Below are 15,626 nucleotides of genomic sequence, written 5' to 3' on the forward strand. Positions count from 1 at the left end.
TCTTTAGGATGAGTGGGAGCACAGTAGTAATGGCAGCACAGGTTCCAGACCCAGCTCAGGCTCTCGTCCTGGTTCTGGATCTAGGTCCGGCAGTAGGGGACGGAACAACCAGTTCAGAGCTCCAGCCAAGGTACACTATCAAACCTCAGTTCTGTTTATACACCGAACGATAACAGCTACTCTGGCAAATCGCTGGCACTCATATCTAGCCTTAAGCCATTAACAAAATGTAGATGTATTCATCTTTAATGCACCTGCTTTTGTAAAACTTTGAGTAAAACAAGTGACTTTGAGTTAACTGAAGACAGGTTGTTATTTGAGTTACTCATGACTTGTTGACCCTGTCGTGTTTGCAGAATGGAAACAGGGAAGGCTCCTTTGACATTTTAGGCACAGACATATGGGCTGCCAACACCATGGAGTCACATGGGTACGCATGCACTAAAACACACACACACACACACACTGTTCATGATGGTGCTGATTCATTAGAGGACAGAGAAGACAGTGTTCAAAAGACATGATAAAAGTTTTAATATCTCTCATCAGATAAGGAAATGTATTGTCTGCCTATATGAGAAACTGCATGACCACTTTGTACTGTTCAGTCATTATTTTACCACAGTGACACATTAGGATCCATGGAGGTCTGGACGTTTCCTCTTTACCGCCACACTGCTCCAGTGCTGAGGCAGACTGATTGAGCTCTGGCCTGTGGACAGGCTGCTCTAAATTAAAGCCAGCCAGGTCTCAGGCTACGAGCCATTAATTAAGTGTCACACCTTCAAAGCAGGCTGGTTTCAAACAGGAACCACATCTCTCTCTTTCCAAAGTTAAAATCAAATTAAAGGAGCAGCCTTTTGTCTCACCAGACTTCACGGTTTCTCTGTTCAGTCATTTTCACAGAAAAGTGCAGTTTTTTTTTTTGTTTGTTTTGTTTTTTTTTTTTGGTCCCCTCAAGCGTTTGATAGGAAGCAGGGTGTTTGACTGTTAGCAGGATATTTACTCTGTCATGATTCTTTCCATAGCTTTGGAGTGGCTGTAGAGTGGATGTTGGTTTTTTTTTTTGATTGAAGAAAGAAAAGGCAAACCTAAAACCCTGTCTGGCTTTGTGGAATGACTAAATCTCTGTCAACCTGAGAGGATTAATAGAGGGTAACTGGATAATTGTGATTTCTAAGGAATAGACTTTGACTCTGGTAGATCATTCAGGACACCCACATAGTCAACCCTTCTGTCTGAGGTCAGGGTCTTTGGTGTAGGCCTGAGAGTGTAATAATTGAAAGATAGCGCAGTTTTTCTGAGATTTTCTCTTTGAACTAACTATTACACTTGGTCAAAGCCTCCATCCATTTCAAAGTGTCTAAACGAACATTCCTCTGGTTTCTAAGTGAAGGGTCCATAGCTTCCGATACAAAATTACGTGCTTCTTGATTTTGTTCTCTCCGGTACAGAGCCTTTCCCCTGGCTCACTTGGGTCCTGTGCTACAATGTGCTTACAGAAGAAGCCCTCAGAATGTCTGGGGTTCATATCTTCTGACAAATAGCGCTTTTTCCATATTAGGTTAATGAGTCACTTAGCGGTTTTCTCTGTTATTGTGAGTTTTGACTGAACTGAGGAGACATGCAAGTCAGTCTAGGAGGTTGGTGGAGATAAGTAGACTAGTAGAATCTTTCATCTACTTAGACTGGAAGAAAAAAGGGTAAAATCATTAGAAGTTAATTTGTCCAGGAGTTAATTTGTCCCTATGACTAGTACCCATAGAGCAGGACAGTGATAGTTAAATAACATTTCTTTTAGTATGTTCTCATTACTCTCAAGGGTTTCCACATGCAGCAACTAATGATTTGCTCTTTAAAACGCACCATCAAATTAAATGGTAAGGCACTAATTGCTCCTTCTTTACCTCTGTAAGTTTTCCCAAAGCGTGAGAGTCTGTTGTGCTTCCTGTGTAGGGCGACGTGGGACCTCCAGCCAGAGAAACTGGACTTCAGTCAGTTCCACAGGAAGCCGTACAGAGGCACACCAAAGCACCTGCCGCATATCGACCGGGAGGGGTGAGAGAGAGAGAGAGATAGATATGGTCCTGAGATACATGCTGTCTGACCAAAATAACTGACAAACCCTTACCTGTGATTTCACACTGTCTAGACTGATGTAGACAGCTTGCTCTGGTTTATTCTAGAAAAAAAAAAAATCTAGAATGCAGGTGCTGTGGTTGGGGGTGGCAAGCCAGTCTGTAACCTGTTTCAGCTCTCTCAGGGCTGAGTTTGATTCTTTAGTGGAATGAGCCAAGTGTTCATGTCTACCCAAGAAGCACTGCAGCATATATGAATGGTTTATAAACTCTATGAGTAGCAAATGTAATTATTTTCCAACTATTTTATTATTTTACAATATAAGCATATCCCACAAATCCCACAATCCTCAGATCCACTTTAGTGCTATGCACAGTTCTAGACCTTTAATACAGCTCATGACCTATTCATTTCAACTCACCTTTTTCCTTCTCTAGGATGATGAAAGGCAAGTTTGATGATGACGATGGCATTGACCTGAATGACATGGAAAAATTCCTGCCAGCTTTTGCAGTGAGTCCCATTTTATGAACAACACACGTAACATCTTATTAACACACAGCACTCTGGTAAAGCCGTAATGAGACTGAGTCCTGTATGTGGTACCCAGCCAACGGAAAGGCTGAATGTTTTTCACAGTGAATTATGTCATGTCCTACCCAACTGCTCTGAAGAGTAGCTATTTGATTTGCACTCAACATTTTTTGCCTTGTAAACATCTCTATGCTTCATTTCTGTTCTTTTTAATACTTTCCCTGCTACACAGTGACTGATGTCACAGCCACATGAGTCTTGTCATGATAGATTTAGAGGAATTAGGTTAGATAACCTTCTAAAGTTGTAATGTTGGCGCACTTCCCATTCATGTGATTCAGCAGCGAGATGTTAGTGACCTCTGGTGGTAGAATAATAGAACAACAGTTAGTCTTGAAATGATCCTATAGTGCCATCTAATGGCGATTTTGGGGAATATCTGGGAATGGAGAATTCCTGTTAATGATGACTTTAACTGTCGGCGTGTAGGTGTTAGAGAGTTTAGACAGGTGATATGATGTGTTTGATTCATATGAGCAGGGTGTTACTGCTGTGACTGTTGAATGCTAGGTGTTACATATAACTAAATGTCTAATTGACAAAAATGTTTGATAGAGTTTTAAAGTTACTCACTGTTTAGACTTGTCAACCCTCCTTTGTCATAAAGAAAAGTTTCATAAAATATGAATAATATTTGGCTCTGGTGTATAAATTTGACTGGGAGTTGAAATGGAAATATGTGATATACTCCTGCGACATGAATGGCAGTGATTCTCATGATATACTCTGGTGTTTATGTTTATATCAAAGTTACTTGCAGCGGTGCTGATCTCGGCTAGGGCTGTGTACATTATGCTGAGTGGATATCCTGTTGCCTGCTGGACACTGATATTAGAATTGGTGCTTTATAGAGATGAAACTGTCTGTTTTTGAAATTGTGACACCTAGTGGTAGAGGTGAGGTATTTCTTTCCTGAGCGTGGAACTCCTTTGAATCACTCTAAATCCAGACTTGACCAGACCTGCTATGATCCTGTACTGTGTAATTCTTCAGCAGGATGTGACTCCTGCACCTTTTGCTGGTCTCTTGGTCTCTCTCTCTCTACCCCCCCCCCCCCCCCCCCCCCCCCCCCCTCCATGTCATGTGTCTTTAACAGTCTCTCTGACTGTACAGCTCTTTTGCAGTGGGGCTATGTTTGTCAGAGGATGTTGGTCGTGTATAACTGTAAAAGGTGAAAAGTGGAGGGCTGGGCTGTGTTTCTGAGGGCCTGGGTAAATATCCACCCTGGCAGACAGTGGGCTCTTGCCCACGTCACTGACTCGCCAGGGAAGATGCCAGCCATTGTTCTGCCGTAGTGACGTATGCCACCTCTTCCCTTTCGCTGGTTCAACTTTAAGAACATAAACGCCCTTAAAAGCATTTAAGTCGGCAAGGGGGGTGGGGGTGCATCTGCGTGCACAGTCAAATAGTAATGGATAGAAGGGCATTGTTTGATTAATCAAAAAGCAGGACAAATTTATGAAATGGTTTCATAGATGGCCTCTATCTATAGTATAACCATTCCTGCTTCTCTCCATCTCTCTCTCTCCTGTAATGAGATGAACTTAGCACTTGTTGGCAAGCGTTCGCTTTAGTGGTCTTAAATACCTCAAACAGCGAAAAAAGACAGGAGGTAGAGCTGTAGGGTTAGCCTGAGGACTTGAAGGGCTTGGGGGACTAAATGGAATTAAACTCAAATGTCATGATGCCTGTAAATAAATCAAACGGATGTTGTTTTGGGGCTATCTCTGGCTGCCACTGCTTACTTCCTCTCTGTTTCTTTTCAGAGTGAAAATTCTCCTCATAAGATCTGAAGAGCTCTCGTGGGGCTGTTTCCTCTTGTTTGTCAATAGTTATATTCATTGGCTCTGCTAACCTTAGCTGGCCTCAGCATAAGCAGGACATTGTGAGTCAGTGCATTTCCAAAGCATGACCTTTTGTTTACCTCCAAAGCAAAGATCTGAAATAGCTCCTTATCTCAAAGCCTCACTGCCATCTTCATCAGTGTGGCTTCTGTCAGCGATCTCATTACTCATGTTTATGTAATATATTCACCAAATGCCCTCAGAGAGCAATGACTGATATTAATGAATATGTTCCTCTCTGCTTGTCTCTCCTTGTTGTGGTGGTCTCTGTCTGTTTGTCTGTCTGGATGCATGAATACGCACGCACATGCCTGCACGCACAGGCACACGCACACACACACGGACACACACACACACACACACACACAAACTATCTGTCTGTCTCTGAGTATGCTAAATTTAACAGTTGTGAGTTGAGGTGGAATAGACAGAGTTCTGAGAAAGCCATTAAAAAGGCGCTTATAGAGAGAAACGTATGATGGTTTGCTCATGACCGTTTCTGATTTTGAGTTCTTTAGGGAGTGCCATTACTTTTTCTTTCTAGAAGGTTGAAGATTGCACACGTTATCGCCCCTTTCTTTGTTTAATTAACAAAAGACAAATTAGAATTACACATTTAGAAGGATGTGCGTGTCTGCGTGTCTGCGTGCGTGCGTGCGTGTCTGCGTGTGTGTCTGTGTGCGTATGTGCGCGTGCGTGTGTGTGCATATGTGTGGAGACCGACTGCCCGAGATCTGACTCTGTCTGAAAAAATACCTCATTCATGGTGAGCGTGAGTGATATTATCTTTAAATACTCTGAAGCCTGAGTGTGACCTGTTATTCACATGCTCATATACACGCATATAAACCTCCGCTACCAATAGCACACACATAAGACAACATCAGGACACATGCCCTGAAATGCCTTCAACCATCCTCGAGTCATCCTGAGCTTATCCACAGTTTTTAATGTTGTTTTTGCATTTCTAACATACAGTCTCTGAACTTTTGACCTGCGCTTTCCTCTCTCTATGATGACATGATTTCAGACGTAGCCAGAGACCAGTCAGAATCTCTTCACGGGCACTTTTATTAATTATCGGGGTGAAAGATGTCATTATGAATCAGCAGATTGTATTTATGCTTCTTAAGAAATATCAAAAACATAATTCAGTAGGTTTAAACACTATGTATTCAGGAAAATAGCATCAGGTAAAATGAACTCTGTCTCCTTACTGTATGGAGGGCAAAATAAGGTTTTTCTGGAAACTTCAGACCCTTCTAAAATTTTTACTTTTTTATTTTAACCCAGTTTTTAACGTCCATCAGGTATTCTTCCATGGCTCCTGTTCCTCTGTGTGGTGGAAGTGTGTCACTGTAGACCCCCACTGTCCTCTCCCTTTCCCACTTCCCACTTCCGCCTCAGCTCTGGGAAAAGCAGCATCATTCCAGATGAGGAAAACTACTTGACAGAAAGCCAGTAAAGGAAGAGTCCCCCCCCCCTCCCCCCAAACAAACTCGTTCTTGCCGAGTGCCAAACACAGCCCCATAGGGACCGAGAATGTCGTCTCCGTCCCCGAAATTTCCCCGAACCCCCCCCCCCCCCGTCTAGCGTTTGTGCTGCTTTATAGATGACGCTGACAGATAGTGTGAACAACGGTTTATGAATGAAATCATCAGTGGATGCTTATAGGACTACCTCACTACACAGGATCCTAGCCAAGTCCTGTCCAAAGCACATTCATCATGAGACAACTCAATATGGGTGCATTCCTCACGTCTCTCTCTCTCTCTCTCTCTCTCTCTCTCTCTGTGTGTGTGTAGTGTGGATTGATGGGGGACTAATAGGCTGATAGCATCCCTGGTCATCTTAAGCCTTTTAGCAGTTACACATATCACAGTTGTCTGATCTCATTTAAAGCTCTCGTACACTGTTAGTGATCTTTTCTGATTCTCAGGATGAGCTCTCGCAAATAGTCCATGGTTCTCAGTCATGCTTACACACACACACACACACACACACACACACATGCACGCGCGCGCGCACACAGGGTTCATTAGTCCATAGGCCACTGTGAATCTCAGACAGCCTTTGGCAGCACATTCTGACAAACTGCGTGGGTCATTTATCTGATGTTGTCAAAAGAAGTCAGTTGTTTTGACATACACAACCCTCTTAGCTGTGGGGTGTGTACAGCACATGTCTTTAGAGGGCCCGAGGCCTCTGGACATGCAGTGTGTGTCCTTCACATACACAGACATGTTGTGTGATATGTGACTGCCAGCGTAGCACCATTTTATTTATTTATTTATTTTCATGTCAGCGGGCTCAGTGACCCAGAATCTGTCGGAAAATCCAAACATCCCCCCAGCACAAATGCGACCACCCAACATGTCACACACACATCCGTGGGCATTCATGTGTGCACAATCATTGATGTATATGTGTGTGTGTGTTTCTGTGCGAACGGATGTTTTTGTGTGTGTGAACCTTTTTATGGTCTTTAATAAAGCTATAGCACCCATTTGCCTTGTTTGGAGGGACTTGGCATGTGCTCTCGGAAGTCATCCACTGCTGATTCAATGGGTATTGCTTGCACTGAATCACGTTGTCCTTTTCCCCATTCGCAAAATAGCTCTATTTCCATCAGCCCCAGAGTCTCTGTGTCTGTTTCCGGGTGTGTGTGAGACCAGTCATGTGTATGTGTTTGTGTCGGCGTGTATCACTGGCGCTTATTTTCCGCTCGTACCTTTGTCTGCTCTGAGAATATGGTATTTTTGCCTGCAGGTTTTGGAGGTTTGTTATGATTCCTGAACTAAGTTGGCAGTTTTCCTCAGTTTATAACTCTCCCCTTTTCTGTCCCCCCCTCTCTCTCTCTCTCTCTCTCTGTCCAACTGTCTCAGTGAGTAATCTTATGCATTGGTGTATGTCGTCCGAGGCAAACTGTCAGTCTCTCTCTCTCCCCTTCCCTGGGAGTTCTGGTGACTTCTCCCTGTGGCTGTGCTTGACCCTCTGCCCGGGGGGGCCGGCGGCCCTATTTGATAGGCTTAGTCTCAGTGGACTTGTCTGCTTCCTGCTGGACAAAGTTCCAAAGCTCCGGCGTGACCAGACACCCCGGCCCCCTGGACTACGTGCAGTGAGGCAGGAGCCACGCTCGGGGCCAGGGCCCGGGGCCGGACAAACATGACTGTGCGTCTGGAGCTGGTCTTGTGGCCCCGGAGATGGGGATGGGGAGATGGGGGTGATGGAGAGAACACCCCACCCCCCCCTCCTGGAGAACAATAAAGAGGTCAGGCCGGTGCACCGCCCCCTCCAACTCCCTTTTCCTGCTATTGTCAAAATGGCCAGAGAGTGGCCATGGAGGAACACGACTACTGGGGAAGTTACGGCTACTGGAGATGTGGAGACACACACACACACACACACACACACATTCATACACATACTCATACATGCACAGCAGCGCATTCACATTCACAGTGACAATATCAGACACTGTGTTGTGTCCAGAAGTAAATCTGGCACTAGGCCTGTGGAAAAGTTGGGCCATTAGTGAGGCTGAGTATGTTTGCACTGGAGTAGCATTCATTTCCATGAATGTGTTGAGTCCCCTCAGGCAGAGTTAATGCGCTGTGCCATTGCTGTGAAAGACTTTTGCATCAGTGCAGACAGAGAGAGTGTTTTAATAAGCATATCAACTAAGATCCTGCTGTGTGTGTCTGCATGTCTTTTATTTATGTGGCTGGAGGACAGGCAAACCACACAGCACAACACGCACACGCACACACACACACACACACACACACACACACACACACACACATACACACACAGACACACACACACACACACACACACATACACACACAGACACTTTACAGCAATGAGACTTGGGATCTGGGGTCAGTATATGATGTTGTTGTATCGATTAGCACTTGTGTGTGTGTGTGTGTGTGTTTGTGTGAATGTTTTTTAAGACTCTGAATGCAGAATAGAGCGTGTAAAGAGGTAGACATTACACAATCAGGAAAACTAGTCGTAAACCAGTAACCAGGCCATTGATTATGATCCACAGATATCTTTATCCATAATGAACTGTAGAGATATGCTCAGTTGTAATGGCTGTCAAGACAATAGATTTGTAACCTGCTTCGCCGGCTGCATTTCAGCTGCATGGCTTTGTAATCCAGAATACCATACTCAAACATGACTGGCTCACTTTGGTCTTGCCAGAGTAACCCTGAAGACGATCCTGAAGACTTCTTATACTGGAAATCTGTGGGTTTTGCATTGTTCTGTGTGTTGTGTGGGGACTCTGGACACATAACAGCACTGCCGTTGCTAGGTGATGGGTGTGTTGGAATAGTCATATTTTCTTGTCTGTTTGTTGTTCAGGGACTGCCATGATTTACTCAGTCTAATCTACTTCTGGCAAAGAGTAGACTGGATAAGACTGGACAAATAGTTAACAAGTGTGCTCGTGTGCGTGTGTATCAGTGATTTTCTGTCCCTAACCGGAGGCCTTTTATGGTGCGTGGTGAGTGTATCAGTGGGATATTCACGTGTCTGTATGTGTTTGTAGTGTCTTGTGTGTGTGTGTGTGTGTGTGTGTGTGTGTGATTGTGTATGTTTCCCATGGGTGCTCCAGCTCTCTCAGAGGCATAAAAGTGGTGTTTAGAACTCGGAGCTGAAGACATTCCTCAGCGTTTCCTGTTTGGTTGGGTGCTGGCGCTCTCCGAGCTTGGAATGCCTGCCCTAATGAAATAATCGGAGCTCAGGGGTCAGGAAGGCAAACTTGGAACAACATCTCTACAGAGAACGTCGGCACCGCTGGCCCATGCCAGTTGGCTGGTATGGGTAATGCGCTTTAGTTATGTGTCAAATTACAGCAGTCTCTGCACCTTGCAGATGAAATAAAGTTCTGAACCAGGGCACTTGGAAGCTGTTCATATCTGTACGCAGGGACTGTATTCGTGCAGTTTACCGGGAGAGAATTTAATTGAGGGTTTTTTGGCTGCGTGTATGGCTAATTCTGAGCGGACGTTTGAGGTGTAACATTAGGTGAGGGGTAGGTAGGTGTGTGGGTCAAGGCTTAATTAGGTTAAGCAAGAGAGATGAAGGATTTCTGAAAACAAACTGTCTGCCTCTCGAATTGAGAAACGCAGAGCCAAGAGAGGCTATGTTAGCCTCAGCACGGCTGTTGCCAGGCAACAAGGCCAACACAAACCCAGACAGGACCAAAAGGGGAAGCAGTCAGAGTTAGAAACTTCAGCCTCACTCCACACACGGGTTAAACTCAGAAACAAAATAGATGTCCTGCTTACAGTCGCTTTGCCCAAACGGTCTTCAGTTCTCTGGTCGGAGGGTGGATTTATAGATCAGTATCCGCTTTGTTTATTCCTGAATATTTATTTTCCCCATCCCCATTCAGAATTAGCAATTAACTGTTGCAAAATGTTTTGATATTTGCTTGAGGAGTCGTCCTTTATGGGAAATTCAATGGCCCTCTTCTAGACCAGCATGCTAACAACAGAGACATGTAGTCTTTTTGAGTTCCATCAGCCTATGTATGGAAAGGCAGTGTTGGTTTTGCAAATGATCATTACTGAGGTATTGAACCATGAAAAAAGGTATTTTGGAGAGAATAACAGAGACGGCTTTTTATCCAAACACTTCTCCTCTTACAGAACCATGCGAAATAAATAAATGAGTTCTTGGAGTGGGTTTGACACTGAGAATCAACTGCGTCTCTTAAATGCCGCACAAAGGTAAACCTTTAACAGTAAATAGGATATTACTTGGCCCCGAGGCCTGTCTTGGCTGTCTTCACTACAGCAGTAACTTAAGGCCAAAGAAAAGATGAAAAGAGTTTGCAAATCCACTGTTATCAAACACAGCAGACTCTCCTTCTCTTCCTTCCTGTCAGAGGCTTCTCTTTTCTAGCCCGTGTGAGCTTAAGCTGTCCTCCATCCAAAATCTTTTATGGGGGGGGGGAGACATTTGAATCGCCTGCAGAGGTTGGATACGAGACATTCTTCTTTAAGTTCTCTCAGTGCCTTAAATGGGCTGGTTCTAATATTGAAGAGGTGAATTAACCTTGTCTTTTGACCACCCTACCCTCTCCTATCTGTTTGATCACTGTAAAGTGTCTAATGGAAAGCTCTGTCCGTGTGTGTCCTGCTCCCAGGGGTTTTAAAAGCTTTCCTCTCCCACTGGCTCCTAAATGTCATAAACCGTTGAAGACGATGGCTGCACCGCTACCAGAACCGTACCTCTTTCTCTCAGTAGTTGCCACTAATGAGGATATGAGTTACTTCATCTGTCGATCAGTTAATGAAGGATCGTACTCTACCCCTCTAAGTTTGGTTTGGTTTTGTATATCTCTCTTTTTGTCTCTCTCTTCTTTCTTTTTACACTCATCCTTTTTTCTGCTTCTTAATTTCTCATGTCAGCCTTAAGTGTAACCACACCTTAGGAGCACAGACTAAAATCTGCCCCCAAAGATGTGAGTGTTCCCCAGTAGTGTATGATATGACATTATACTTTGTTGCTTAATCACAGAGAGTTTACAGACAAGTGATGTTCTCTGTAATAAGACTAGCCTTTGTTATAGTTACAGTATCTTACTTTGGCATGCCTAATTCATTTTGAATGAGAGTGGAAAGTTTTTGAGTGGTTTGATCAGATTCCTCCCCCACTCAGACAGGGACTGTTGAAATGCGTGACTGTATGAGGTCTATACGGTCAGATTCAGTTTAATGCTTGTAAACATCCACACCTCAACTCCCCGGGCCAGCAAGTTCAGATTTCCCCCTCGGAATATTTAAGTTTGACTGGAGAGAGAAAAAAGTGTTGCAAAAATCAAAAGAATTTCCTTTCTCTTCCTGTTCAGAAAGTTGGGTGTCTCCCACTTCCGTTTCTCTTTCTCTCCAGCAGACTGAAGAAAGTGGCTCGGGGTAGCATATTCAGTAAAGAAAACCCGCATGTATATATATGTGTGTGTGTGTGTGTGTGTGTGTGTGTATATATATATATATGCATTGTTGTGTGTGCATGGGTTTAATATATTGCTGCTGGACTTCTTCCAGCATAAATAAGCATTGTGGGAACAATAGAGTAAGAGAGCTTTGTGAATGTGCTTAATCACAAAGGATCATAACTCAAGAAGGAGAGAGAGGAAATCACCTCAAACAACTCAACTTCCCACACACAAACAGACACACACACACACACACATTAATATCACATTCCATTGGGGGGGGGGGGGGGGGGAATCTATGCTAACTCCACAGTCATGTCCTGTGGTGTGGTCACGGTCACATGCAGGAGTTTGTGGAACACAGTGGTCGGTGCCACGTTCCTCTGAACCAGAATTGGACCCGTGCCGCTAGACTTCCTGCATTATTCCTCCGCTAGGAGCCAGAAAGATGACACACACTGACTAATAAGCAGGCAGTGTGGCTAGGGCCTCCGCTTTAGTACATTAACAAGCGAAGGAGAGGTTCAGTCCTGCAGATACTGCTCACTAAGGTTAATATTTCAACTTTAATATTATTTGACTGACTGAACACTACAATAAGGCCACATTAATTAGCAAAAATTAACGCTGTTCTTAACATGAATTAAGGCTGTGATTAATATTAATTATTTCAGTACTTAACATGTATTAAGGTTCTGATTAATATTATTTAATGCTGTAGTTAACATGAATTGAGGCTTTAGTTAATATGAATTAATACTGTAGTTAACATGAATTAAGGCTGTAGTTAATATGAATTAAGGCTGTAGTTAATATGAATTAGTCATTAGTCATTGGAGTTGCTTACATTAACAGGGGAAGTAGTGATTGTGAACAATTAATTGATGTTGCTGAAGCACATTCATGTATGCTCATTAAGATAATATAAATACACAGACAAAAACACAGACAAAGCACGTATTAAGTACAGTTGAAGGCACAAATTCTGGTCACTTTGCAAATTCTGTTTGTTTTTTTCAATGTATTTGATATTTAGAGACCATACACAGGTCGTCAGATGTGAGGTTTATGGGCATTTATTGATATATTAGTGAGTCTGTGTTTATGCCAATAGATACATACATTAATTGTGTGTCCATATTTACTATTCATTTGTTAATGTTAAATGCTCTTTTAGTAAATGTTTACTACAGCCCACAAATCATGTCAAACCCTTCTGTAACCCTATTGGTAAATGTTGCTATTGTTATATATTCATTGCATGCCAACTTGTATCACATTACAGAATAGTTCTCACCAAAAGATAGGATAGTTTTTGATCACGGTATCTAGCTTTAAGTTGTTAGTCACGGGCTATGTCCAGACATTCTGTTAAGTTAGGTCAAATTATTACAGTGCAAGGGGCTGGAAGTTAACTGTAACAAACTTTCTCATCACGAGAGATTTTCGGTCTTTAATGTTGTCTAGACTTTGTTATGGTAATTAAACTTTGACACAGAGTAGCCAAATGTATATCATGTGAGCTGATACTGTCTGATTGTTGTGTCTGTCTGCTCATGAGTTGTCCTCAGACTGCCTCTCACTTGGGCCTTTAGAGTCATGTATCATTTTCTCTCTCTCTCTTATAGCATCATCGAACTTTGAAGTTTGTAGTAAGATCTCCCCCCCTCCCAGTCGTTACAGGTTAATGTTCGCATTTACAATACTGTGGATTTTCATTTTCATAATCAATTGATATTTGCTGTGTCAGAAGAAGTTAACATTTCAGTGCTTTGGGTTTTTTTTTCTGTCATAACAGGTTAGATTTTTTTTGTCTCTTGCTCTACATGTGTTTTATCTCAAACTTGTTGTCTTCTTTTCACCTCTGAGTTCAACTCAGCGGTTCAGAGCGTGGATTTTTTTTTTTTTTTTTTTTTTTTGCTGTCAATTGTTATGATCACAGCAGTAGAATGTTATGAATTCCAGAGCTCCAATAACAGAGAAGCCTCTTTGTGACCTCATGCTTACCTCATCACTGGCTCTAAGTGCTTGCCAATCAGGGCAACGTTTGGGCGGAGGCCCTTCTTCTCCTTCCCCACCTCTTTCTAAAGGGACCCTTGAGTTTGACCTCTGACCTGTGGAATGTGGAGCTGTACGTGAGCTTCCTGGCTGGGACTCTCCCCTCACTGTCACGTCTGCACACTGTCCAGAGCTCTGCCTGCCTACAGGTGAAGGGTTACGCTCGGCAGAGACGTGCAAATCAGACAGTGTGTGCTCTTTGTTTCCTTTTTTTTATTCAGGGTCGTGTGTCTTCCAACATGCACAAAGGACTCTTGGTCATGTATTATGGAGAACTGAGAGATAGTGTGTGTATGTGTGTGTGTGTGTGTGTGTGTGACTTCTTATTCGTGGGTTCTGTGTCTTCTAACATGCTCAGAGTAGTCAAGTTCATGTAACCTCTGCATCATTTCTTCATGACATTGAACATTGTCTCTATATTCATTTTTGTAACATAAGGAATACATTGTAGAATACATGCAAAGCAGACTGGGTTCTGTGTACTATGCTGACTTTAAAAGATAGCAAGATGAATCCTAAAATTCGTCTCATCCTCAGACATAATTTCATTTTCAGTTTTCCGTCGCTTCAGAGCATTTTACAGAGCTTTTCCACCAAACCCTGCGGGAGCCAAACTGTTATCATGACAATGTCTGACATTCCCATGCAAACCCCCCCCCCTGCCTTTTTTCCCCCCCCTCTCTGTCTGATGTCTCTGTAAATATTTACATATTTTCTAACTTTGAAGGCTGCAGAAGTATACTAGAGTTTAGATTGTCATCTGGCTACAATTATGAAGCAGAATTACAGCTAATGATATCCTGGAGGAAAACAACAGTAGCTAAACATGCAACATAGTCTCTCTCCACTCTCTCTCCGCTCTCTCCCTCTCTCCCTCCCTCCCTCTCTCTCTCTCTCTCTCTCTGTCTCTCCCTCTCCCTCACTCCCTTCCTCATGCCCTCCCACCCCCTCTTTGGTGCAGTGTCTCTCCCTTTTTTTTTTCTCCTTTCTCTTCCAGTGTTTTACAGCTTCTCTCGCGCGCAAAAAGACATATTCAAAGCCATGGACGAGACCGTCTTTTAATTCCATGTGTTCTGGGGTTTATAAAACGAGCAGGCCGCATGGCTTTCAAATCACGTCACAATTTAAACATTTGTCTCATGCACTCGTGTACTCGAGGGGCGTCGTAAGCAGAAAACTAAAACACATCAACCTTTTAGTTTTGGTCATTTTACTTTTTGGCAACCTTTCGTTGCTTCAATGTTAGGTTGTTACACTATGAATCCGTGTCTCTTGCACCTGTTTTTGGCATTAAAGGTAATCTTTTGATACATTTTTACTCATTACTACTTTTGTTCAAACGTTTGTGTGGCACTATCTATGTCTGTTTGGCGATGTTGCAAGGGTGGAGATTTGTGTCAAAAGCTCTTATTACTGCAGCGACAAGGAAAAAAACCATATTACATGAGTCTGCCTCTACATCTGTGTCCAATCAGTGTCTACCAATCACAACACAGCGGTTTGGCCACAGTAACTCAGTAAGGCACTGAAAAGGGGGGGGGGGGGGGGTGGGGAGAAAAAAAAACTTTGAGGAGAAGCCCAGCGAGACTAAAGCACAGTTTGAGAGAGAGGAACACACTGGGAGTATAACTCATTCAACAAAAATGTGTTTTTAAACTTTGTGATTTCTGTCATGTTTCTGTTTTGAAGCCACAGTGTTTTGACGTTGTGTTTAATGTCTGATTTTATTTTCCACTAATGTGTTTCTGGCGTGTTTACATGCTGTTGTGAAGGCAACCATAGAGAGTGTACAGTAAACCTGAGAATAGATAATGAAAACTAATTATGGTGTACTTCTCTGGCAATAGCTGCTTCATTTTAAGATACATTATGTCTTTTGTGGCCTTTATCTGCTTTAGAAATGATATGATTCATAGAGAAACGTGCCTGAGAAAGAGAGAAAGAGACTAAAAAGGGACAAGGGAATGCAGTTGAATGAGAGAGAGAGAGATTTAGAGAAGACAGTGAAAGACAGAGAGAGATGGTCACTGTCTGACTTGCTCCTGTAGAGACACAGCTGATAAATCTGCTGAAACAATGTGGCATGTAGA

At 43.0% G+C, this 15,626-nt stretch overlaps 1 protein-coding gene across 1 annotated transcript in view; it reads left to right on the forward strand.

The window, feature by feature from the left end:
- The window catches only part of ctif (CBP80/20-dependent translation initiation factor), a 73,722-nt gene that overhangs the window by 23,677 nt on the left and 34,419 nt on the right, over window positions 1–15,626 (forward strand). The window contains exons 4-7 of the mRNA XM_030768964.1: window positions 8–130; window positions 357–430; window positions 1,957–2,058; window positions 2,517–2,592. Of these exons, the coding sequence (XP_030624824.1) occupies window positions 8–130; window positions 357–430; window positions 1,957–2,058; window positions 2,517–2,592 (375 nt within the window). The remainder of the gene's footprint in view (window positions 1–7; window positions 131–356; window positions 431–1,956; window positions 2,059–2,516; window positions 2,593–15,626) is intronic.

This window comes from Chanos chanos, chromosome 3 (assembly GCF_902362185.1).
Source record: "Chanos chanos chromosome 3, fChaCha1.1, whole genome shotgun sequence".
Classification (NCBI taxonomy): domain Eukaryota; kingdom Metazoa; phylum Chordata; class Actinopteri; order Gonorynchiformes; family Chanidae; genus Chanos; species Chanos chanos.